The 27,486-nt window shown below is 42.5% G+C and overlaps 1 protein-coding gene across 5 annotated transcripts in view; it reads left to right on the top strand.

Moving 5' to 3' along the window:
- The window catches only part of PRKAG2 (protein kinase AMP-activated non-catalytic subunit gamma 2), a 635,875-nt gene that overhangs the window by 173,232 nt on the left and 435,157 nt on the right, over positions 1–27,486 (top strand). For 4 of the 5 annotated variants that reach the window (XM_030198247.1, XM_030198257.1, XM_030198237.1 and 1 more), the window contains one exon: positions 19,584–19,866. In XM_030198247.1, the coding sequence (XP_030054107.1) occupies positions 19,584–19,866 (283 nt within the window). Of the gene's footprint in view, positions 1–19,350; positions 19,393–19,583; positions 19,867–27,486 lie in introns of those variants that run through there. The other variant, XM_030198266.1, reaches the window with a different exon arrangement.

Here is a 27,486-nt window from a genome sequence, read left to right as displayed (position 1 = left end):
TTCGTGGCATGTCTGTCTTATTAATTCATTAGGATTTATTTACCGCCTTTTTGAAGGAATTCACTCAAGACAGTGTACAGTATCTGTCCAAACTAAGCAACAAAATTTATTTAGCAAGATTGGACATAGCTGTTTGAGTTCTTTTCTAATTTCATTGGCCATATAGTGTACTAGACCTCCACTAACTGTGATATTTGGCTGGACACTTCTGTGAAGGATAAGCGGCATGGTCATTCAGTCTGCTATAGAATGTCTGCTGATCCAGCTGAACTGATGTTCCCAAAATGGCTGACTTCTGTTTATAGTGGTCATAAAAGGTCTGCTTTAAAGTTGATATATTATGCTACCTGCAACTGGCAGTACTTCACCTATGGTACAGATTGATAAAGAAAAGTGTTAAAAGTTCAGTGCATTGTGTGTGGGTTAAAATCCCCTGTTTACTTTTGTGCATTGTAGTGGAATACCTAATGGTCTCATTTACGATCCATTTTAATGTACTGTGTATTCATGTATATCGTTTAAGTTATCCCCTGCCCTGAACCCTCTCTTGATAACTGTGTGCTTCTGCTCACAGTAACTTTCTTCACTGGCCCTATGGTACTGTAGCCCAGTAGAGTTTGACACAGAGGGAAAATCTGATTGATTGAAATTCAGCCCATGCCATATCTCTTGTTTTTTTTGTTATCACTGCCTGCACTCAATCTCAACAAAAGCACCATAGACGCAGGAAGCTTTGCAAGCGGAAGTTCCAGCGAGAAATCAGCTCTATTTCAGATAGCCACTTCCTTATTTCAGCAAACACTGACTGGTTAAAAAAAAAATCCCTTGTTCTAAATTGAATTAATAAGTACAGTAATTTACATTCATGAAATCTGTAAGGACCCAGTTTTGTGAATTATTCCACCACAATCGCTATTTGGCCCATTTGTTTCAGTTCAGCTTTCAGCAGACCATCCCTGAGAATCCATGATTTGCTATAGATCAGACCCCTGCTGAGAAGTTAATTTCCCATGTGGATTAAAAAGAGTGTCATTCAGAGATATATTCAGTTTGACAAACCTGGCAGGGGGATAATATAAATCAAACTGTGAAATACAGTTTTCCTCTGAGGAATGTAGGTCATTGAGGCCGCCGAGATGCAGGTATTAGAAATAGTGTCTTGGTCAGGGGTGTAGCCACAAGTGGGTCTGGGCGGGCCAAGGCCCCTCCATTTTGAAATCGGGCCTACCCAGTCAATGGCAGCAGCAGCAGCAGCACAGAGCCAATGAAAGGAGAATGGGAGGTAATGTCAAGATCTCACTACCTTGTGTCCACCCAAGTTAACCTTGGGCGCCACCAAAAAAATTATTTCTGGCTATGCCACTGGTCTTGATGGATGTATTTTCTAAAAATCATAAAATTGTGTCTAGAAAAGTTTATTACAGACAGATTTAAAGAAATGCTTTGAGTCCGAAATAAATAATACTAGTTCAAAAATATACAAAGAGGTAACATTTTCCAATGAAAAAGATGCTAAAATGTCAGTAACATCAACATAGTTAAAGATAATTAAACGTTGTTTAATAATAATACGTAAGTATGATACCTAAATAGATGCATAAAATTTCTCACTGGAATTTAAAGCAGTTGCTGAGAAAATGGCACAAAACTCTAGGGGGTTACATATTTTTGCCTCACCCTGTAAATGAGCCAACAATGGGAAATTTCTCTCATTATACCCCCCTCTCACGTTCACATGAATTAGCAAGGGGAGAGCACACATTCTCTGTCCTGCTTCCCTTGGTCTGACACTAGCACCTTCTCCTTTTCTCCTTCTCCAAAGCCCAGCTGTTTCTCCATTCCTCCCTCCTTACCCAGTACTTCCCTCCTTCACCCAATATGAACCTTCAAGAGTAATGTAGTTTTGTGTATTCCAGACCCTTGCCTCATTCAAAATAGGAGACCACAAAAAACAAGCAGTGTAATTCTGGTAAAAGAAACAGAAATGCATCTTTTCCTGTACTCTGCTAAATACAAAAATAGATAAGATGTGCATTTCTCAAAACAGACACATTTCAATCCTTAAAAAGAATTAAATAAAATTAGTTTTTGTTCTGCTTTTGTTGTCTGAACACTTTTCTAATTGGGTTGTTCCCAGTCTTCTAAATTTTTTCCAGGTCTGCCTTCCATTTCTTCTCTCTCCTTCCTTCTCTATATCCATCTGGCACTGATCTTTCTTTTTATGTTTCTTTTCTCTTTTCTCTACTCTGCCTCTGTATCCACCTATATATGATTTTTTACCCCTCCCCCAAATCTTTCTCTCACTCTCTACTTTTCATTTCACCTTTCATCTACCTACCAGCTTTTCCCATCTCCCTCTCATCTCTCCAGCAATCTTATTGCCCCCCCCCCCATCTATCTGTCTTTTTCCCAAGTTTCCTGTTCCCCTCCTCAGTTCCCCATTTCCAGTCTTTTGTACTCATCTACTTTCCACTGCCTCTCATCCCCTCACCAGCCCCAGCTCCATCCCTGTCTCTTCTTCCTTCCCTTGCCTCCAGGCCATTCTTCAATACCCCATATCCTAATGCCTCTCTTTCATCCTCTTTTTAACCCTATTTCCACCCTCATTCAATTCCTTGGGACACCCATCCCCTTCCTATGATATCCTTCCCCAGTACCCCCATCCCTTTCAGTGCCTCTCATTCTCTCTCCATTCTTACAGGTCATTCACACTATGTCTCAGTCATTCTCCCAAATTCATTCATGTTCTCTTAACCCTCATTTCATACCCTCGCTCATTCTCCTAACCCATCAACATACCCCTACTCATACTCTCCAATTGCCAAGTACTCACTATCCCCTTAAAATTCCCGCTCTATCTGTCCCATCTATAATTTCCTGTTCTGCCCCCCAACACTCTCCCATTCAATCACCAAGTCCTAGTCATCTTCTGCTCTGTTCCCATTCTCCCCACCCCTAGTCCTATTCATCTTCTGCTGTGTACCCCTTCCTTCCCCTCTAGTCCAATTAATCTTCTGCTTTGTTCTCCTTCTCCTCTCCAGACCCATCCATCTTCTGCTCTGTTCTCCCTTCTCCCCCACCCTCCACATTCCATCCATCTTCTGCTCTTTCCAGGTGTCCTGCCCATTTGATATTACTTCTCTCTCCAAGTCCACTGTCATTCTATATTCCTCTTTGTCCTGTCTAGCTCTTCCCCTTTGTGTCCCTGTTCCTCCCCCTGTCCAGATTCTCCCCTCTCTTCTCTTTTTCCTGCACTCCTACACTTAATCCAGCATCTCCCTCTCTCCCCATGTTATAACATCTATCTCACTTAAAACTGCTTTGTTGTACCACAGAAAGGCTGCATATCAAATCCATGACCCTTTACCCTCTCTCTCACTCCCTTCCCAGGTCCAGCGTCTCTCTTATTCTTACCCACCGATCCATATGATCTCTCCCTTTTCCTTCCTCCACTCAACCCCAACCCAGCATCTCCCCCCCCCCCCCTTCCCTGTGGGTCCAATATTTCTCCTCCTCTCTTCCCCATCACCTCATCTGAGCTCTCTCTTCCCTCTCCCCCTCCACCCATGGTCTAGTATTTCTCTCTTTCCTGCCCCCCATGTAATGTGGCAGCTCCTCCCTTCCCTCTCCCACAATCCATAGATGTGGCATCTCTTGCTTCCTCCACTCTACCACCCTCCATGTGGTCCAGTATCTCTCCCTTTCCACTCCTCTTAGCGCTACTCTCCTGCAACCTCTGGTGGGCCACCGACAATGCCAGTGATTTAAACATGCTGCATTTGGCTGGTCCCAAAAGCTTTCCCTCTGCAGTGTTCCGCCTATGCGGGAACAGGAAGTTGCAGCAGATGGAAAGCTTCCAGGGCTGGCCAAAGGCAGCATGTTTAAATCACTGACTCTGCCATTGACCCACATAAAGATTAGAGGAGTGCAACGCTCTGGGCAGCGGGAAGGGAGAGATGCCTATAGGTAAGAGCAGCTCATGTGGGGGGCAGTGCGCCTCTGATCCCCCCCAAACTACGCCCATGTGGAGGGTTCTTATTCCTGACATTGTTGCCAAGAAATAAAAATTAGTAAATAAAGGTTAGAAAAATATAAGGTGATATCTTTTTATTGGACGTTTTATCGTTTTATTGAGAGCTAACATCTCTCACATGCAAAGGGGGCATTAAAGTGGGAGGGGCATCAGCGTGTCAGGGACATTACGACTGTTCTCGCACACATTTTGTTGAATAGTTGCATTTATGAGGCCAACTGCCGCATTGAGGCGCCACCATTTACGCCAGCCATAGATATGGCATAGGGAATCCAGCCTAAAGTTTGGTGCATGACTGCGGACGTATGCTAGTATTCTAGAACAGATTTGGTGCGCAACTCTGTGGTTACAGAATACTAGCTGAGCACCCAGTTTTTTGGTGCCTAATCATTAGTGACCTACATTGAATTTACCCCTAAATGACGGCACTTTTCAAGGGGAAGCATACACATACTTTCCTTTTGAACACTACTCCATGAAAAGCACATCCACATTTAAACCTGCTACTTAGTACACACAGTTTCATTTTATATGCAATAGATTTGATGTACTGACTTTCTGTGGTACCAGCAAAGCAGTTTACATATTATTGGCAGGTACTTTCTCTGTCCCTAGTGGGCTCACAATCTACACTTTTCTACCTGAGGCAATGGAGGGTAGGGGACGTGCCCAGGGTCACAAGGAACTGTTGTGGGAATCAAACCCTGTTCTCCTGGTTCTCAGCCCACTGCACTGACCATTAGTCAAGTCCTTTGCTCAAAGTAAGTGTGTTAATGCTGATCCCACCCAGCCCTTCCTCTGGGATCACTTCTGCTCAGTTTGGGTAAACTTAGGCACATCCAGGTTGTATGTGCAGTATCCTACTGGTTAGTGCAGTGACCTGAGAGTCTAAGGAACTGGGTTCAGTTCCCACTGTAACTCCCTGAGACCCTGACCACCTGTATATAACCTGTAAACCACTTTGATTGTAACCACAGAAAAGCAATATATCAAATCCTATCCCCTTTGATCCATATATAGTTCCAATAATTAAAAAAAACACCCCATCTCTACGGATAAACCTCTATTTTATACATGTAAATGATCTTTATTATTACCCCAAATGTGTTGCTCATCCAATAAAAAGATATCACCTTATATTATTTTTGCTTTTCATCTAATTTCATATATTTACACCTGCCTATTGTGACCCTTTTAAGCATGATTGTTACAGTTGTCCAGGTCTTATCTTAAGGCAACACATTTCTAAGCAGTTCACAAATTAAACATTCATAATAATTATATCTACAAAATACATGAAAATAAAAAAAATTAATAAAACAAACTAATAAAATGCTGAGGTAAATAAATTTCCAACCCTTTCCTAAAGGTTAAAAAATCCTGTTCTGATGGGTGTTCGTTCTAATGCTGAGGACCATTCACTGAGAATACCTGTCCTCACATTGAAACTTTGTGGACATTAGATATTGTTGGTACTGCCAACAACCCTTGCTGACTTAATTGCAACAACAAGGTGGCTTCTTCAGTAAAAGCAGGGAGGTCATTTGTTAGCTGTTATTTCTGTGCATTCAAATGGACGAAGATAGTACCTTGGTTCTTTATCTTAATGATGTTAAAATTGTACCTGGATGCATGTCTTGGAAAGCACCATGGCAGTAAATGCCTTGCTGTCTTAATTACACAAGCAAGGTGGTTTCTACAGTAGAAGTAAGGAGGTCGTTTGTTAACCTTTATTTCTGTGTCACATAAAGCCCACCCAATTCACTGTTGTGATTGAAACAATTTTAAGTTGATGATAACTTTAATGATACATGAAGCCCCATTTTGCATAGGAAGGCTAGTAGGCTCATTTTCAAAACAGAAAAATGTCTAAAAATTGGCATAAAGCAGCATTTGGACATTTTTCTCACAAAAACATCCAAATCAGTATTTTCGAAACCTATTTTTAGATGTTTTTCTATGAAGCCCGTCAGAAGTGCATCCAAATCTCAAAGGGGCATGTCAGGGGCATGTTCAGCCTGGGGCTTGGGCGTTCCTAAGACTTAGACATTTTTCAGTCATAATGGAACAAAACAAAACCATCCAGGACTAAGATTAAGACGTTTTGAGCTAGACCTATTTTTATTACAAATAAGGCACAAATAGGTGAACTAAATAACCAGATGACCACTGGAGGGAGTCAGGGTTGGCCTCCCCTTAGTCCCCCAGTGGTCACTAACCTCCTCCCACCCCACCCCCCAAAATGTGATGAAAAACATTACTTGCCAGCCTCAGATGTTTTACTCAGGTCCATTAGAACAGCATGCAGGTCCCTGGAGTAGTCTAGTAGTGGTGCAGTGCATTGCAGACAGGTGGACCCAGGCTCCTACCTCCCCCTACCTGTTACATTTGTGGAGGAAACTGTGAGCCCTCCAAAACTCACCAGAAACCCACTGTACACATAGGTGCCCTCTTCATCCATAAGGGCTATGGTAATGGTGTACAGTTGGGGGTAGTGGGTTTTGGGGGGCTGAGCAGACAAGGTAAGGGAGCAATGGTGAGATGTGTACCTGGGAGCATTTTATGAAGCCAACTGCAGTGCCCTGTTGCTTTCCTGATATGTCAGGGGGACCAGTCTACTAAAAATGCTGGCTCCTCCTACATCCCAATGGCTTGATTTTATGCGTTTTGCACTTAGACTTTTTTTTTTTTTTTTTTTAATGGACCAAAAAACAAAACATCCAAATCACAAAACCTTGTTCCAAACAGTAGTTTTTTTTTTAAGATAGACATTTTTCTTTTTTAAAAATGACCTTCTTTCTTATTTAGATTTTGAACATTTTTTTGCAAAACGTCCAAAGTCAGACGTGGACATCATATCGAAAATGCCCAAAAAAGGGATGTCTAAGGAAAGGAAAGGGGATGGGACTTGATATACCAGCTTTCTATGGTTACAATCAAAATGGTTTACATATTATATACAGGTACTTATTTTGTACCTGGGTCAATGGAGGTTTAAGCAACTTGCCCAGAGTCACAAGGAGCTGCAGTGGGAATTGATCCCGGTTCACCAGGATCAAACCTTATTGCACTAACCACTAGGCTACTCTTCCACTTCTTGAATGTCTAAATTGGGACATTCAAGATTTCCAGGTATGTTACAAAAGATTTGCTTATCACAGAGCCTTTTGTAAAGTATGTGTTATGACGTGCAGGAGTTCACATGTAGCTGCCGGCAGGGAACATCCATTTTACAAAAAAACCTGCAAAATCAGTGCTGTTTCATTGAGGCTGTGTTGCATATGTATTTGCTGGCACTTAGGGGGATAGGTTAAAGTGGGAGTTACTAACCTTTGGCATCTCAGTACCGCAGGATAGTGACTCCCATGGTACATGAATAACGCAGCTTGTGATTTTTCTTGCCTGCTAACCTGCAGCCCAGGGCTCCCAAGCCACACCTTGAAAGGGCTGGGAATTAAAAGAATATTCTTCCCCTTACCCCTGAAGCCCCACCTCCAAAACAACCCCCACCAAACACATTGTCGCTGAAGATCCCCACCCCACCAACCCTACCCCTCTCCACCCACCCCACCCTAGGCCTACTTGTTCAAATCATTGGTGTTTAGTGATTTCAGGGCAGGAGCAACTGTGAAATACCAGTTGTTCCTGGTCCTGCCAGCACCAGGTTCAAAATGGTACTGCCTTTGGCAATCTCTAGCAATAGTCTTGTGGGGCCTAGGTAGGGTGAGGGGTCTTTAGGAGGAAAGGGAAGTTCTTTGGGGGGGTGGGCTGTGTTGGGGGGGCTATTTATGTATTTATTTAAAGCATTTATATCCCATATTTTCCCACTGGTTGTAGGCTCAATGTGGCTTACTAAAGCATATCAGGACTACAGTACTAATAGTAAATTTAAACAGTACAAACAGTAAATTAAAAATTGGCATTATATTAAACAGTTAGTAAGTATATCTCTCAATCTCTGTAATTTTCACCTTGGCGTTTTAGGAAAAGACTTCAGACACTTGGTACCTGCTGCAATTTTTCAGCTCAGCGGTCCCGTTCACTCAACGCACCATAGAAAAATGTCCTTTTCTTGAAGTATGTGCAGTTGGCGAGTATCGTCATAAGTCTAAAAAAACCTCTACTTAAATACATCAACACTTATGCTGGAATATTAGTAGAACTGGTACCACAGCTAAGTACCAGTTCTACTAATATTCCAACGTAAGTGTTGATGTATTTAAGTAGAGGCTTTTTTAGACTTATGACGATACTCGCCAACTGCACATACTTCAAGAAAAGGACATTTTTCTATGGTGCATTGAGTGAACGGGACCGCTGAGCTGAAAAATTGCAGCAGGTACCGAGTGTCTGAAGTATTTTCCTAAAACGCCAAGGTGAAAATTAGAGAGATTGAGAGATATACTTGCTAACTGTGTACCCTTAGATTTACTCTATTTTGGCAAGTACGAAGTATATATATGAATTAGAACATTATATTAAACAACAGAATAGTAAAGAAAATAGGTTTAAGTGTCACTGGATTTTTTGAAACCAAAGAAATTGATCAGATTAAGTTGCATCTGGAGAGTAGACCTTTTTGAATAGGATGGACTTTAATAATTTTCTAAACTTTAGATAGTTCTGTGTTGATTTAACTAATTTGGGTAAGGCATTCCACAGTTGAGTACCCAAAAAAGGAAAGTTGGAGGCGTATGTAGATTTGTATTTGAGGCCAACACAATCCGGATAGTGTAGATTTAAATAAGATCTGGAGGAATTAGATCTGTTTCTGGGTGGTAAGTCAACTAAATCTAGCATGTATTCTGGAAGTATGCCATAGATGATCTTGCGAATTGAGGCTATTGAGGAAAGGGTAGAAGATTCTTTTAATATTTCGCCCATTTATGATCCAGCATAGGTGCATAAGGCCACGGGTGAGCAGCCCGATGCTCAAGGGCTGTGAGCTGGCATTAGTTTTCCAGGAATAACACTACAAGCTGTTTTGCATGCATTTGCATGCCTGTGGTAGAATGGCCATGCAAAACACAGAGATAGCAGGTTCCAAGTCAGGCTTGCTGTCTTTTAAAGAACTGGTCTGATTAAACCTAACTAGTGAATTTTGTCTGCTCTGCCACCACTGATTACCATCTCCAATGCAATTAAAAGCCAGCAGTTGATTTTTAATCTTTCAACATGCGAAGAAAAATTCAGAAAGGAAGTGTGTGTGCCTTCCCTTTTCTTGTTCCAGAAATGAGCCAATTTTCGTTCTAACCACTGGTTTGCATGGAAACAACAGCAGTATGAAAAACATGCAGAAAACATAAGTGATGTATCGGAGTTAGCTGTTTGCCTTGAATCACTCAAATGCTTATTAATGTCATAAGTGGTAGTAAAAGCGAGTGCTCACATCTTTCAATTAATCCCTATCCATTAGGGACATTTAAATCCACTCCTGGCTTTTTAGCTCCGGAATCCAAGGTTTCTGGGATCTGTAGTCTTTTGCAAGTACCCTGTGAAAGTAGGGCAGCAAATGAAATAGGAAGATGGAAGTTTCAGAACTGGAGCTCTTTGGCACCAGCAGCCGTGTGGTGTCACTGATTCTGAATCAATGGGCCTTGCAGCTGATTCCAGATAAGATAAACATGCACATCCAAGAGAGCTACGGCCTTACCTTTGAACCAGAAGGGACAGTCCAAAGTGAAGGCCAAACTATTCCAGACTTCTAAGACAAAATGTTTTGCTCAATTAGCACTGACCATTTTGCCATTAAAAAAAGAAGCCGAAGAAACATTCTGAGACATTGAAAACCTGAAACTCATCTGGACCTGAATAAAGAAGGTGCAGGACACATGTTGTCACAGAAGAGTCCAAAACAAGTCTGAAAGTGCCTCCGGCGTCCAGCAAAGCCTGTGTAGCGCCACTTTAAGAAAACTGTCTTTCTCTTCATATGGTGCATATACACAGAAATGTGTCACATTAGTGTCCAGCGCAGTGCTCTAGCAGCCATGTGGAAGACCCAAGCTCAGTTCCTGGCTGAGGCTTCTGCTCCTTGGATTGGTGGAGATGCTGTGGAGGCAGTGTTCGGAGCCCCTAGCAGGAAGGGAATCCCAGCTAACATTCAGCAGTGGCTTTCCTGTGCCATAAATAAATAAAATCTCACTTTGCCAGGTTCCTAAAACAGCCAAAGGATTGTCACCACGATGACTGAGCTGGTTTGAAGTGTACATGACGAGGGCAATTGTATAATTTGGCACCTTGATTTAGGCTCCACAGTAGTGTGCGCTGAGTGCCAATTCTATAATGGCATCTGGGTGCATCTAAGCCATTTAAAAATACTAGCATAAAGCTGCTTTGTTGGGCCAGACTTTAGGTGCAAGCACTTATGACAGGTCGATGGCTGGCATAAGTTGGTGCACATCCATCAATCATTGGGTTAATCATTAATTGATGAGTGTGACTGTTGGGCAGACTGGATGGACCATTCATGTCTTTGTCTGTCGTCATCTACCATGTCTCTGTGGGGCCCTTTTACAAAGTGGTGGTAAGCCCCAACTGCTCGCTAAAAGGGAAATGCTGCCAGGCTACCGCAGCAGCCCAGCGGTAGTTCCCTCCCCCAGCGCGTACAGTTTCCGGCGATGCAAAAATATTTCAATTTTTGTAGCACCGGTGTGAACCCAGCGGTAATCAGGCAGTGCCATGTGCTGCCCGGTTCTTGCCAGTTAAGCACGGGAGCCCTTACCACCACCTTGATGGGTGGCAGTAAGTGCTCCCCCCTCCCCAAAATGGCTGCACGGCAAGTGCTTCACTTGCTGCATGACCATTTCTTGAAAAAACCCCAAAGACCTGCTTTTAACCCGCTGTGCCAAAAGGGGGTCTGTGCTGGCATCGGCGCGTTTTTGACGTGCACCGATGCCATCGCACAACCCCTTTTTCCGCAGCTTCGTAAAAGGACCCCTATGATACCTAAGAGTGCCATGTAACATGGGCAACTGATAGTATTCTATAAGTTACACATATCATGCAGGGGCGTAACTATGTGGTGCCACAGGGGCATGGGCCCCCATAGGTTTGGCCCTGGCTTCCCTGCCGACGACCCTCTCGACCCCCTCCCGCCGCCACCATCGGGTACCTTTGCTGGCGGGTGACCCCCAACCCCCGCCAGCCAAGGTCCTCTTCTCTGGCACAGCCGCGTTGCTGATCTGCAAGGCTTCGTGTAAGTACGTGCAGGATGTCAGGCTCACAGAAACAGAACGAAGCCTTGCAGATCAGCCAGCAACGCGGCCGCGCCAGAGAAGAGGACTTCGGCTGGCGGGGGTTGGGGTCCCCCGCCATCAAAGGTACCTGACGGTGACGACGGCAGGGGGAAGGGGGGTCAAAAGGGTTGGCGCCGGGGGTCAAAGTTGGTGGCGGGGGGGGGGGGGGGGGTCGGCGGCACCGGGGGGGGGGGGGGGCTAATATGTGCCTCCTCACCTAGGGCTCTGGACCCTCCTGTCGCCAAAGTCTGATCTCATGGTAACATGGTAACACACTCATGGCCTTTCCATGATCCAACCACATGTACGCCTCTCTTGCATGTACATACTGTTGCACTTATTTGCTACCATACGGAACGCATATAGTGCACTTGCCGCCCACTTATAAAATTGCCCTGAAAATGAAGAGGAGCCCTGGTTAGGTGTAAATCAATCACAGAGGCAGACAGAAGTCTAATGTCTCTTGGCTTGCCGTCCTTCTGGGTTATCCATTTACAGACAGTTTGTCAAATAGTTCCTACTTTATAGAATGACTATTGATATGCATCTTCAGCTATCTTTTCCAAGATTTAAAAATAAATTGAATATTTAAAAGTTTGAACTGATCAGTTCTTGCGCTGGAGCGTGATTGGATTCTGACACAGCAATGAGAAATGGATGGTTTGAATATTAGTTTTTTTTTTTCTTTCTATGATTATTTTAACTTTTTTTTTTATTTTTACAATTTCTTTTGTTTTGCCTTTATTATACACCGCTCAGATGTTTTACAATCTGCGGTATATCAAATGATAATAAACCATAAATAAAGGCTTAGGAAGCTTTAGCCCAGTTTGGGCAGGTGTTGGAGCAGGAAGCCCAAAAGAAGGACATGGCTTAGTTAAAAGTCATTTTACATGTGTACATGGAATATGTCGTACCTTACAAATATTTGTGAGCTAAAAACAACAAAGAGAGTCCAAAATCTCCCGCAAAAAAAACAAGAAAACAACAAAACAAGCGGAAGATATCCAGAAGGACCAGACTCAAGCCACAGATGTTGGAAACCAGAATAATTTATTACGACCCAACACGGTCCGTGTTTCGGCCGAAAAGGCCTTCTCCAGGGGTCTAAAACAAAAATATGACATGTATAATAAAAACATGAAAACACGTATCATATATAACAGTGGCATTAAAATAAAATTTGTATTAAAAATGTACATATAAAATACATATATGTAATCGCAACCCATTTATATAATGAACCAAAAATATATAAAAACTTAAAAAATATTACATTTAAAGTAACAAATTAAATATACAACATGGAGGCAGAAAGGCTAATGGAAACAGTAGTCTTATAATGGCCATACATATTATACATACAAAAGATAAAATATATGAGATTTAAGAGTGCGATAAATTAATAAAAATTAATAAAAATCTATATAAGGATACAAACAAGTGTAGAAATAATAGTTATAAAGACACCAACACTTGCATAAATGTTATTCAATATTTGTCATACCTTCAGACTGGCTTATACTGGTATTCCTCCAAAAGGATCTCACAAAAGTGAGACGATCTGGACAAAAATAAATGCAAAAATATGAGTGAAAAATGTATTGATAAATATAGGAAGGTACTAAACAGATGGCAGACTATATGGTATAAAAATGTATATAGCGAAAAATATATCATATAAAAATATATAAATATCTATTGCAGGTACTTTAAAATATAGCCTTTAAAAATACATTCAAAAGAATGTGTATATATGTGGCCGTCTGAAATCTATTTAAATTGAAATGAAACCTACAGATATAAACGTTTACCGCCGAACTGGATGAAAATATAAAAAATAAGAAAATAATGAAATATCCTTAACAAAATAGCGGATTCGATCCATATACATGTGCACAATTGACTAATATATAAGTACTCTCAGAAAGAATCATGTGAAAAAATTAAAGTCATACCGCTAATACTATTCGAATAGCAGTCGACTTGCCGGTAACAAAAAGCGCTGTTATTTTAGCCAATGAGTGACGTACACTTATTTTTGTCCAGATCGTCTCACTTTTGTGAGATCCTTTTGGAGGAATACCAGTATAAGCCAGTCTGAAGGTATGACAAATATTGAATAACATTTATGCAAGTGTTGGTGTCTTTATAACTATTATTTCTACACTTGTTTGTATCCTTACATTAATTTTTATTAATTTATCGCACTCTTAAATCTCATATATTTTATCTTTTGTATGTATAATATGTATGGCCATTATAAGACTACTGTTTCCATTAGCCTTTCTGCCTCCATGTTGTATATTTAATTTGTTACTTTAAATGTAATATTTTTTAAGTTTTTATATATTTTTGGTTCATTATATAAATGGGTTGCGATTACATATATGTATTTTATATGTACATTTTTAATACAAATTTTATTTTAATGCCACTGTTATATATGATATGTGTTTTCATGTTTTTATTATACATGTCATATTTTTGTTTTAGACCCCTGAAGAAGGCCTTTTCGGCCAAAACACGGACCGTGTTGAGTCGTAATAAATTATTCTGGTTTCCAACATCTGTGGCTTCAGTCTGGTCCTGGATATCTTCCACTTGTTTTGTTGTTTTCTAAATATTTGTGAGCTACATCACTGAAGAAAATTTCTAAAGATGACTTAACAATATGCAACAGTAGTTGCACTGAGCCGAGATTGGATAACAGAGCCGGTAGTGGGAGGCGGGGCTGGTGGTTGGGAGGCGGGGATAGTGCTGGGCAGACTTATACAGTCTGTGCCAGAGCCGATGGTGGGAGGCGGGGATAGTGCTGGGCAGACTTGTACGGTCTGTGACCTGAAAAAGACAGGTACATATCAAGGTAAGGTATACACAAAAAAGTGTCACATTTCTTGGGCAGACTGGATGGACCGTGCAGGTCTTTTTCTGCCGTCATCTACTATGTTACTATCTGTAATCCTCAGAAGGCAAAATCACTTGGTCTGATTTTTGCTAGAGTTTGCCTGGCTGACATATGCCATCTGACTCCCCAGTCATTTAAATAGATGTTGATCATTTCCCATCTCCAACCCATATTGCTTCCTGTGGTTCACCAGTAGAGAGGGCAATGGGACTTAATGGGTTTCCGGAGGGAGAAGAGTAAAACCTGTTTTTGCTTAAGGTGAATTTTAATACTGGTTTTAGAGTGGTAGCTCAAAGCCAACCCAAAAGTTGATTATACTTAAAAAGCTCTTTAAAAGGTTGTAGAGTATGAGTAAGAATGATGTTAGACATCCAACGCAAGTTAAGCTAAGGTATCAATCAAACGTTATTCTCTTTAATTATAGAGGATGCATGTGTTAGAAACTCTGAGCTCCTGTATGCTTTGCAGGGTCAACAGTCCTGAAAATGCTGCCTTGGGGGGGGGGGGGGGGGGGCTCTGAAGAGACAGAGGGCAGCCAGAAAGAACCATGAAATGTATTTCACCATGCTGAGTATTTAGAGATTGTCAGGCATGGGTGCATGACTGCAAAATCAGCCTCTCCCTCTTTCAGGTTTGCTTGTGTAACGGGGGAGTACTGTTGACAGGGTGGTCCACAGATGAATTCACACTTTGTTTGTCCCAGTCCTTTCCCCTCAGGTCAATGCATGCACAGTCTTATTCAAGGGAGCAGGTTTTTCTGGGGCAAGGGATTTCGCTTCAGGGCCCTCGCGTAGAATTATCTCAAAAACAATCATGTAGAGAGAGAACTGGGGTGCTCCAACTCTCTTTACTGAAGATAAGTGCAAAACAATTAGTGCTTTGAGGTAGTCTTTCTGCCCTAAGACTGAACAGCATTGAATAAACACTGTAACACTCCACAGTCTTCCTTTATTTGTGTCTTGATCCTTTTCAATAATAACCAGTCTTTTAGGATAAAGAGTTCCCGTGTACTGTGACAAACTTATTCACTTTTGAATAAATCACACAGCCCCTCCTTTCTGGGATCCACTTCCAGACATTCTTCCAAGTAGGAATAATCTTGAACACAGTACCTCCTCTGGTAATTCAGATCCTGAGTGGGGCTTCTCTCTCCATGTCCCTTTGGCTTCAAAATCGAGCTATTGCAGCACTCCTTAATTAACTAACCGGCAGGATATAACCTCTGTCTTTCACATTCATAGTTGTTGGAATGAGGGGCCACAGGGGCCCTGGCTCCACCAAACTTTTCCTGCCACCTGAATCTTCACTTACCCCTGTAGAGCGACGAAGACTCAGACATGTCGGCATTAGGCCCCATTCTCCCTCCTTTCCTCCCATACATTCTGACATCTGTCTCTCTCTTTCCCACCCTCCCCTCCCATAGTCTGGCATCTCTTCCTGCCTACTTCCTCCTCCCCCTCCCCCCCGTGACTTTCCAAACTTGCCATTGTTCACTGATACCGGCAGCCTCCCTCTGCTGTGTCCTGCCTCCTCTGATGCAACTTCCTATTTCCTCCCGCGCAGGACATGGTAGAAGAAGAGCCCCAGACCAGCCAGAGGCAGCTTGTCTTCAGTGCTGCCCTTGCTGGTGGGAAAAGCTAGTTTAAAGGACTACCTTGAAGGGGACAGGGAGAGGAAGGGATGCTGGATCCTTGAGATATGGATGAAGAGAGAGAGAGAGAGAGAGAAAGAGAGATGCTGAACTGGGGAGAAAGGAGGGAGGGAACAGGGAGGGACATTTGCTGGATTCCTGAGGAGAGAGGAAGAGGAATGGGAGAGATGCTGGACCCCGGGGAGGTGTCAGGAGGGAGAGAAGAGAGAGAGGGAGAGATTCTGGCTGTTGACCTGAGGGATGGGGGTAGGAGGAAGAGAAGAGTGAGGGGAGAAGCTGGATATGGGTAAGGATAGAGACACAGTTGGGAAATGTTGGACATATAAGGGGCAGAGACACAGAGGGGTGATCCTGGACATTTTGGGGGGGGAGGATAGGGATACAGACGGGTGATGCTGGACAGATCAAGAATAGGGACACAGAGCGAGAGGAGATGCTTAGCATGGTGGAAGGATAGGGGCAACAACACTGCTGGGCAAGGTGAATAGAGACACAGAAGAAAGATAGATGGTAGACATAGAGAGAGAGGAAATGCCAAATGGAAAAGGAGACCCTGAACATGAGAATAGCCATACTGGGTCAGACCATTGGTCCATCTAGCTCAGTATCCTGCTTCCAACAATGAATGATTCAGGTCACAAGTACCTGACAGAATCCCAAATAGTAGCAAGATTCATGTTACTGATCCTAGGGAAAAGCAGTGACTTTCCTCATGTCTGTCTCAATAGCAGACTATGGACTTTTCTTCTAGTAACTTGTCCGAACATTTATTTATTTATTGGGATTTATTAACCCCCTTTATGAAGAGGTTCACCCAAAATGGTGTACAATAGATACAGTTTAACATAAAACTTATAATTTTGTTAACAGCATAACAATAGTAAAATAACCAAGAATAAACATAAATTCAATAAATGAGGTAAACTTGAAAACAGTTAATTCAGTATAAAATATACACATTTAACAGCACTGGAATTCAAATATCAGAGATATAATATAATATTAGCATAATACTAATGATACACCTAATAAGCATGCATTAGAACATTCAATTAATATAGATATCATATAGCTTAGGGACCAAGAGCAGATATATGATAGGAACAAGATGTGTGATAGAGTCAGTTGGGATAATTTGATGGTTAGTTCATTGTATAGTTAAGCAAGAGATAAGGAACTGATCTAAGTTACAGTATGTAGCAAGCTAATCCAGGTGTGGAATGGGTGTATAGTCAGTCACACTATATATTAAAGACTTGGGAGAACAGCCAGGCTTTCACTTACTTCCTGAACTGGGAGTAAATTCTAGATTCTGGGGGCTACTCCTGAGAAAGCTTGCTGGAGGGTATCACATCGTACAATTGCTTTTTAAACCTAGATATACAAATCACTGATACCACATCCTCTGGCAGCAAGTTCCAGAGCTTAACTATTCATTGAGTGAAAAAATATTTCCTCCTGTTCATTTTAAAAGTAGTACCATGGAAGTTTTTTTGCACTTTTTTAAAGAATAAAAAATCAATTTACATTTACTCATTCTACACCATTCAAGATTTTGTAGACCTCTATCATATCCCCCCTCAGCCATCTCTTTTCCAAACTGAAGGGCTCTACTCTCGTAAGCTTTTCCACATATGTGAGGTGTTCCATCCTCTTAATCATTTCGGTTGCCCTTCTTTGAACCTTTTCTAATTCTGTTGTATCATGCTCCATGGTGCAAGTGCACCTTGAGTATTGCATTCAGTTCTGGTCACTATTTTAAAAAAAGATATATTGGAATTAGAAAAGGTTCAAAGAAGAGTGACCAAAATGATAAAGGGGATGAGCTCCTTTCGTATGAGGAAAGGCTGAAGAGATTAGGTCTCTTCAGCTTGGAAAAGAGATGGATGAGGGGAGATATGATTGAGGTCTACAAAATCCTGAGTGGTGTAGAACAAGTAGAAGTAAATCAAATGTTTTACTCATTCCAAAAGTACAAAGACTATGGGACATTCAAGGAAGTTACATGGAAATACTTTTAAAACAAATAGGAGGAATATTTTTTCACTCGATGAATAGTTAAGCTCTGGAACTCTTTGTCGGTTAGCATATCTGGTTTAAAAAAAGGTTTGGACAAGTTCCTGGAGGAAAAGTCCATAGTCTGCTATTGAGACGGACATGGGAAGCCACTGCTTGCCCTGGGATTTGTAGCATGGAATGTTGCCACGATTTGGGTTTCTGCCAGGTACTTGTGACCTGGATTGGCCACTGTTGGAAACAGAATACTAGGCTAGATGGACCATTGGTCTGACCCAGTATGGCTACTCTTACATTCTCTGTTTATTAGGGAGGTCTGTGTGGACATATTTTTGAAAATGACGCCAGACAGTCATTTATGTCCCTGATTATTTTCTTTTTCAAAAGTTGGACGTTTCATTTTGAAAAATGGCTATTCATTTTAGACCTTTTCAGTGCAAAAACAACCATCTCGCATTCTTACTCAAACAGTATTAATAGAAATCAAACAAAATAAAACATGGAAAAGAAAATAAGATGATACCTTTTTTATTGGACATAACTTAATACATTTCGGTATGATCTTATTTTCTTTTCCATGTTTTATTTTGTTTGATTTCTATTGATAACCTTAAGAGTGGACTAACATGGCTACCACACTCCTCTACTTAAGATGGAAGATACCGCATACAGCCGCATGAAAAAGCAAATGAACAAACGTTTGGAAAAAGAAACAAAAGTGAACAGTCATCTTTACTTTCTGACAATCTGCAAGAAGAATGACATCATTCCCAAAGGACTGAGGACCTCCTACCCACCCCCATCCTCCCACCCTGTCAGACTGTCATAGTAATGCTTGAATGTTTTCACTGTCAGCTAGCACATTTGCTTATTTCCGATCTGACGAAGAAGGGCAACCTTCGAAAGCTAATCAAGAAATGTATTAAGTTATGTCCAATAAAAAAGGTATCATCTTATTTTCTTTTCCATGATTTCTATTGATTACTCAAACAGGAAATGTAGGGTTTTTTTTTTCTGTTTGATTATGCCTGTGAGATAGCAGTTTTGAAAATGCCCCTCCAAGTCTATGACTGGTGTAATTGTTGGGCCTAAATGTTGGGTATGCCAATGCCGGAATCTGGGCACTCATATGCTGTTACAGAAAAGGCTCTCTCTGTGTAGCATTGGGCTCCTAAAAGGAGGTGCCCACTTAGAGAATTGCCCCCCCCCCCTTATATATGTTTGGCATAAGGCTCTCTATTCAGCAGGCCTTTTGTAAAACAGACTGAAAATTGTGACTGTCCCAACTTAGAGGTTTTTCTCACCTAGATGCCCTATGAAAACTGGGACTTCATATGTGCTCTGTTGAATGAAAGGAAAGAGGAGGGCTGAATAATCAGTGAAAGGTCACCAGCTTTGTCAAGTGATTCTAGATCAGTGCTGAGTGTCCTCTGATGGCTCGTTTTCCTGCCCTGGATTAGAAAATGTTATAACGTTACCCACTGCCGTCACTAGGTGACACTTTTTTAAACAAATGTGTTAAATGCAGAAACGTGCCACGTTGAAAAATGTAATGAGAAGTGTCAGTTTGAAATAAGAATCTCACTGCTTGTATGCTATTAATGTTGTGTGACTAATAAGTCTGTTAATGATTTTGCATTTCTGTGCAGTCACACCTGAATGTAGAGCCAACAGGCTGTGAAAGGAACATTTGTGTGTGCATGTGTGTATATAACTGATGTTTTTGCTCTCTCTTTTTAGACAGAAGAATCCCACAACACCGGAAGCCCTTCCAAAAGCTTCTTTTCCAAAGGACTTCATAACAGGCCTTCAAGCCCTGTGTCAGCACCTGTGAAGTCAAAGCTTAGTCCAGGGTCACCAAAAACAGTATTTCCCTTCCCATATCAAGAATCTCCTCCTCGTTCCCCTCGCCGAATGAGCTTCAGTGGCATCTTCAGGTCCTCCTCCAAAGATTCTTCCTCCCCTGGTTCCAGTTCGTCTACCTCACCTGGTGGCATCAAATTCTTTACAAGATCCCGGAAAGGTAAGACTTCCACCATTTTGTTTTAGGACATTACCTCTGAGCATAGCACTTCCTTTAACTTGTTCTTTTCATATAAGTACAAGTGCCGGTCCAAGTGCCCTTGGCAACAGACTCTACCGATATGTGACTTCTTTGCTGAAAGTTGCGTGTCCTGACTACAGGCATCTTCTGTGAAGACTTGGGTATACAATGTAAAAGAGGGCTGTACATCTACCTTGGAGATAGGGCTTGCTGACAAGGAGATTTTAGGTTTTAGAAGACGAGAGCTTAAAAAGGGAAGTTATCAATATGGGCTAGCATTAAGTTGTGTTATTTTACTATTAACCCCAGATATTAGTAACTAGGCTTCGTTGCATAAAATGGGATCTGTGGTAAAACAGCACGAGTTAGTTAATAGTAGCCCATGTTGATCACTTCAGTACTAAATGCTTTGTTGAATGTGGTGTATTCTGTTGGATTTAATGCTGGTTAAAGATGGATGAGACAGGATTACAAATACTACAGCATACTGTGATATAAGTTCAGATGCAAGGGAACTGCTAGAATTTCATTACAGACCCCAGGCTATCTATAGTGATCTTTTCCTATCCACTCCTACTCTAACTGAGATCATTTTCATCCACCTTTTCTAACCCCACGTGCAATTTTCCCTTAAATTAGTCACCCATATTTTCTAATTCCTGTTATTCTATCTTATCTGTCTATATGCGCCATCTCTCTTATACCCAATGCTGTCTGTCAAGATGTTTTAATGTGCATTGTGTTGACATTATAAGTGTTTGGATATTTTTGCTGCTGTAATTGTCTATTGCCTATATTTAGCTTATTCATGCTTTACGTTGCCTTGGGTAAATTTCATCAAAAAGGCAAGAAAGATAGATATAGGAGCTGTAAGGAGTAGTGTATGTACTACAGGTTCATGCCCTTTGTGGAGGAACTGAAGACCTGTCTCACTCCCTGACTATTGGTGATTATTACCCTTAAGAGCTCCCAAAATGAACAATTATAAAATAAATGAACAATTCATACAGAGACCCCAATACACAGGACCGTCTAAGGCCCCATCTTCAGATCTCTAAGTTTCTCCAAAGGCTGTTAGGTCTTGCGTTTATTCCAAAAGCTCAAAAGATCTTTACAGTGCTGGACTTTTCCCAGTAACTGGTTTCACAGATCAAGTCCCACACATGAGAAGTCCCACGTTTCAGGCTAGAAACAATATGTCTCCCATCCTTTCCAAGACACCCTGGTTGGAGGAATTCAGACTGTCTCCCTCAATTATATTCCTTAACACAAATATTATCTGTGGGAGCAGATTTCTGGACCAACTTATGGAACTACCTATCAGGGATCCTGAAGGTGCAGCTGGTCAAAGATCCTTGGTTATATCTTCTTGACAAGGCTAAAGACTTGTCACTTAAAGATAAAATAAATATGTTATTTCTCCATAAGCCAAGTTTATTAGCAAAACATTGTATATTATTCCATTGGGTCAGTGACTATCCCCAACAGTGATGCAGTGGAAGAATCACATGTACAAATTGTTGCAAATGAAATGTATATCTTTAGAGTTGGCTGGTAGAGTAGCAAAGACGTTTTTGAAAGCGTGGACTTCCTTTCCTTGGGACCCTATTGATAAAAGAGCAAGGTACATGATTGAACAATTTGGGAGTTTAAAGTACACTAGTTGGAACGTTAGAGGGGAAGGGAGGTTGAGGAAGAGGATTTTTCTCCTGCTGTGACCAGTATGTACAAGTTGAAAGAAAGTCAGCTTGTTAGTTCACAAATCTTATGGTGTTACATTTATAACAGCAATGTTTATATTTCAATAAAAAGATTCATATATTCCTTAACACAATTTACTATATCCCTTCTAGCCAATCCATTCAGAATTTTGAAAATCAGTGTTAGTATTTTGGACTCAGATCTCTGTTTTATAGATAACCAATGGAAGTCATGCATTTACAACAGAATTACACCTCTCAGTTCCTGACAAGAAGTTTCGGCTTTCCCTTGCTCTCCTCACATTCACACCTTTCTAAGTTCAAGAAATAGCTACCTGGGACCCTTGCTGATTCAACTTATACTAGATCCCCTTCCCTGTAGGGATGATAGGAATATCTCATGGGGAACTGAGTTCAGATGAGGCTCTGCTTCTCCTTCCTCAGTCTATATACATGGATACCTCTAGTCTTTTCTTTTGACTCAAACTCCAGGTGATCTTGAAGACAGCATTCAGGCCAGATCAGTAGAACAAGGAGTCCTTCCAGGTGGGTGTTTCCACACTATATCTGGGATAATGGTAAATTGGGTGTGAGAGCTGAGTCTGTCAAGTAGCCAACTTTCTCTTCCTTCTGTTGTTGAAAATAGTGTCTTCCTGTACCTGGCTCTGTGAGATATGTACAAGTTGGGTTGGCTTGAATATCCAGGGCAGGCTGCAACCTACTGACTTTCAGGATTGAAGAAAAAGATATTTTTCCTCTAAAATCTTGAGTATATATAGTTTTACCAACTGCTCTCCTGGTCCCTCCTATAGGATTGGACTTAATAGATGGTCTGTGGAAAGGTACTAAATGTGATCTCATGCTGATTCCAAGGCGCAGACTTCCCTGAATGCCTAAGAATACACAATGGGTTAACACCAGGCTTTAGTGCACCTGGAACATTAAAATAAAACATTTCTCTCTGAAATGCCATTAGTTTAGAACAGCTTTGCAAGTACAAGGGTCAGTGTTTTCAGTGGTGGGAGTTCCCTGGCTTCCTCCTTATCTTCTGTTTTTCTGCTGATTTCAGGCTGTTTTGTCATTGCTAGGAAGGAATGGTAGTACTATAAGGGCAGTAGTTCAGGTTTTGAATTTTTTTCTTTTTCTAATTTCCACTAACGCTTGCTTCCTGCAGCTTAAAATGCATTACTGCGGGGCGCACTCAAGTGTCCAGTGCTAATTTTGGAATCCGTGTGTGCTTCCCACATGCTGGGGGCAGAGAGTAGGCGTGTACTGAACTAATTGGTTAGCACAGTTACATTGCCGTGTGCTAACCGATTAGCGTTTGGCAGAGGCGTAGCCAGACTTTAGCGGGAGGGGGGTCCAGAACACAAGGTGAAGGGGCACATTTTAGCCCCCCCTGGTGCTGCCGACCCCCCCGCCACTTTTGACCCCCGCCGGCGCCCCTCCCCCGTCCCTTTCAACCCCCCTCCCACAGCCGCCAATCAACCCTCCCCCGCCAGGTACCTTTGCTGGCGGGGGTCCCCAGCCCCGCCAACCGGTCCCCTTCAGCGCCAGTCTCCAAGTCTGGTGTGTTCGCTGCTCTGGATTCTGTTTCTGTGAGTCCTGACGTCCTGTCAGGACTCACAGAAACAGAATCCAGATCAGTAACGCAATTGAGACCGGCGCTAAAGAGGACTTCGGCTGGCAGGGGTTGGGGACCCCCGCCAACAAAGGTACCTGACAGCAGCAGTGGAGTAGGGTTGGCGGCGGCGGGAGGGGGGGTCGAATGTGGCGGGGAGGGTCGGCGGCGGGGGGGGGGGGTGAAAGCAGGAGGCCAGGGCTAAATCTGCGGGGGCCCATGCCCCCGTGACCCCACCTAGCTATGCTCTTGGTGTGTGGTTAGCGCATGAGCCCATACTGCCTACAAATAGGGGCTCAAGTGCCAATGGGGAAATTAGCGCGTGAGCATTACTGGAAAAATGGAAGAAGCTGCTTTTTACCAGCAGCGCTAAAAGTGGCCTCAGCGTGTGGGAAAAGCCTGTGTTAAGGCCACCCCAAGCCACTTTCTTGCGCTGCTTGGTATAAGGGCCCCTCAGTTTGCAATCTGTCATTTATTAGCTGAATTTACCTAATAATTGCTAAACTCAGCTCAGCTGCATTTCAGTTGATGACAGAGAAAAATAAATCCATCAAAGGAGAGAGCTCAGTTTTCTGTATGGAAAGTGCTGCTTGAAAATAAATACATTAAAAAAATCCTACTTCATAAAGCTGCAGTAAGCAATAGCACGTACTTACCGCAGCTTAAAAGGGTTTACCACGGGACATGCTCAGGCGTCCCATGGTAAGTTCCAGATGAGCACACACTACCCATGAGCTAAAAAATATATATATTTTTTTGGCTGAGGGGGCAAGTCTGGGGGTGGTGAGTGGGTGTTTCTGCACTAATCAGTAAGTACTCTACATTACCTCATGCTAACTGCATAGCACAGGATTAGCACGCAAGCCCTTACTGCCTACAAAATTGCACCCGTGCTAATTTTTGTTAATGAACATGCGCTAATGGCAACATTAGCACATGACCATTAGTTAGCAAAATGGAAAATCGGCTATTTTCCGGCCACAAAAAAGTGGCCTTAGTGCACAAGAAAAACATGCATAAGGGTGTGCGTAGGCCACGTTTACTGCAGCTTTGTAAAAGGACTCCAAAGACAACTAGTTAATGATCTTCTATAAGTTCCTTGAATTGGGAGTGCTTGTTGTCGTGCCTTTCTCTATGAGGACACGACTTACGGCGTTGGCCAGATGCAAAGGTTTTGCTTTACCATTAACGGAACCTCGTAGTCGAAATGTAACATTGAGATCTTCATTATTCATTGCAACATAATATTTTGCAGACGTGTTGACCCATGAGGCAGGCATTTGTGCCGAAACACGGATCTATGCCGGGTCTCTAGGCTACATCGTGGTCCCCTCTGGTGGACATCAACTTTGGACTTCTTAAAGTATTGTTTGTGAGATTTGTGGTTTCAGTAAAGACTTGTTACGTGCTCTCTCTAGTCCTTCTTCCTGTGGAAATCCATTGGTCCATCCCTACTCTGAAAAGCTTGTACTGTACTTTGGCGTAGGGTTCCTGATCTCTTCTTCTGTACCAGTGCTTGTTGTAAACCATGTTGGAGAGGAAGTCAAGCAGTGTGGCCTAGCAAGGGGGAGATGCTGCGGTTTAGTCCTGGTCTGCTGAACTGCAGCTGCTAGAGAAGCAGCTCATTTTCTGACAGCTCTGCATGATTTAAAATGATCTGAAAATGGAGTAGGTATGGAAAATTCAGCAACAATTTTGCATACTGATACAATCAAAGTCAGCAAACAAAAAAAGAACTAAATAATAAAGTGAAAAATTTTTTGGGACTAACTTAATACCTTTCTTGACTAATTTTTGGGACTTAAAATCCCTTCCCCAGGCCCAAACAGGCTCCTGAGGAAGGGAGTGCTAATGTTCAAAAAAACTACATTAGGATAAAAATGCTTTTTTGCTTTGACCTTAATTTCACTGCATTCAAGTGGACTATCAGCGCTACAACACCAATATGGTAACTAAAAAAAGAAGCAAGATAACTAATACTTGCAGCATTCTGTGGTTTCCTCGGTCTGAGAGTTCCTGTTTTTACTCTGTCTCATTTTTCTAGGGTAGCTTTATAAATGACTCCAGTTACTTCCAGTGCTCTCTGGCTGGCTTTTCGGTTCCCAGTACAGTTTCATTGTTCTAGTCGCACCTTCAAGCAAGGCGCAGTGCCCCGTAGGGTGCACGGAGCCAAAAATAACATGGCGCCGTGCCCCGACGGGCATGCGCTCCGTGGCCAGCTGGGAGCGAGCAAGGGAGGAAGGGGCAGGACCCCGACGCTCGTGGATCCCCGCTGGCCATAGGAGGGGCTAACCAAGAAGGGTTTAAAAGCCCCAGAAGAGAGCGGGGTCAGCCTCTTCATGGCCAGGTCAGCGGCGGGGGGCTCTCTTTACAATGCTTAGCCAGTCTTGCTAGTGTGGCGGACTTGGCTTGGGGGTGATTGAGCCAGAGGCTGAAGCGGCTTGGGTATGCCCAGGGTTAAGATATGTTGTATTTGAAATAAAGCTGCGGCCCAGTTGTGCCACAAAAAGAAATACCATGTGTGAAGTCTTATTGGGGTTATAGTGGTAAAGAGAAGAATGGTGGTCCCGAGGGGTCTCGGTTGCCTATGTTATGGTTTCATGCACACTGGGAAGAAATTTGAGCAGACTGCAGTTAGCATGTTCCAGCCACACTGGAGGAGCAGCCAGCCACAACCATCTCCCAGAAGGAAAACAAAGATTTTCCAGATCCACAGTTCAGTGAAAAATACTTTCATTAGCAAATATGAATCAAGCTACTTAAAAGAATGGGTAGCATTAGTGACCTCAGTGCGTTGGCCTTGGAATAAAAGTGCTTGGAATCGAATAAAACCGTAATAGATGAATAATTCAGAGAAATGATGAATCTCAGATGTGATCAGAGATAAGATATTTTAGTTAGGGGAAGGGGAATGGGATTTAGCTCACACCCTTTTCAGTAGTAGCTCAAAGTGAGTTACTACTCCAGTAACTGGGGAAGCAAAGCCAATGCAGAGCAGACTTCTACGGTTTGTGTCCTGATCCTAGCTGGATAGATTCGGATGGGCTGGAGTGGGGCTTTGATGACAGCTTCAGTAGTTGGAGAACAAGGCCAGTGCAGGGCAGACTTCCAAGGTCTGTGCCCTGAAAATGTAATGGACAAATCAAGATCAAGTATGCATATGTAGTATCGCATCATACCTTACGCTATGAGATTATCTTGTTGGGCAGACTGGAAGTTGCTGTGTTACAGTTTAAGGCAGGGAAGGGTTAAGTGACTTGCCCAAGATCACAAGGAGCATCAGTGAGATTTGAACCAGGCTTCTCTGGTTCTCAGCCTGCTCTAACCATTAGGCTACTCTTCTCTATATACTGGGGGGTAATTCTGTATAGGTCACCTAAAGTTAAGTGCCTAAAATAGGGCTACTTAATACTGGTCCTCAAGGTCCAGTGGCAGGCCAAGTTTTCAAGATGTCCACAATGAATATGCATGAGAGAATTTGCATACCAAGGAGGCACTGCATGGCACTCCTTCTTGCATATTTATTGTGAATATTCTGAAAACCTGGCCTAACTGTGGACCTTGAGGACCAGAATTGAGTAGCCCTGATCTAAAGTGTGTGTGGTAAACGTGCTTAATTACCATTGCAGAATATTAGCGTGTCTGAAGTTATACATTCATTAACTAACAGTATTCAAAAAGCTTAGCGTACAAGTGCTCAATATGCTGTTGCCCTCCCCGGCGCCTCAGTAATTTCTTAGGTTTGTGTGTAGGTTTTACATTTATAGTTCATTTGTTTTATTACTTTTGCTATACTGCCTGCCCTATGCTGACAAAGCAGTGTAGTCTAGTCTAGAATAAGTTGTTCAGCCATAATGGAACAAAACAAAAACGTCCAGGACTGAAACTAAGACGGTTTGAGCTTGACCTGTTTTTAGAATGAATAATGCACAAAAGGGTGCCCTAACTAGCCAGATGACCACTGGAGGGAATGAGGGATGACCTCCCCTTATTCCCCCAGTGGTCACTAATCCCCTCCCACCCCCCCCCCCCCCACGCCACCCCCAAAATGTGATGAAAAAATTACTTGCCAGCCTCAGATGTTATACTCAGGTCCATTAGAACAGCATGCAGGCCCCTGGAGTAGTCTAGTGTTGGGTGCAGTGCACTGCAGACAGGTGGACTCAGGCTTCTACCTCCCCCTATCTGTTACACTTGTTGAGGAAACTGAGCTCTCCAAAACTCACCAGAAACCCACTGTACCCACATATAGGTGCCCCCTTCACCTGTAAGGGCTAT

Source organism: Microcaecilia unicolor, chromosome 1, assembly GCF_901765095.1.
Source record: "Microcaecilia unicolor chromosome 1, aMicUni1.1, whole genome shotgun sequence".
Taxonomy (NCBI): Eukaryota; Metazoa; Chordata; class Amphibia; order Gymnophiona; family Siphonopidae; genus Microcaecilia; species Microcaecilia unicolor.
The sequence above is the reverse complement of the archived record's forward strand: the minus strand, read 5'-3'. Positions and strand labels throughout refer to the sequence as shown.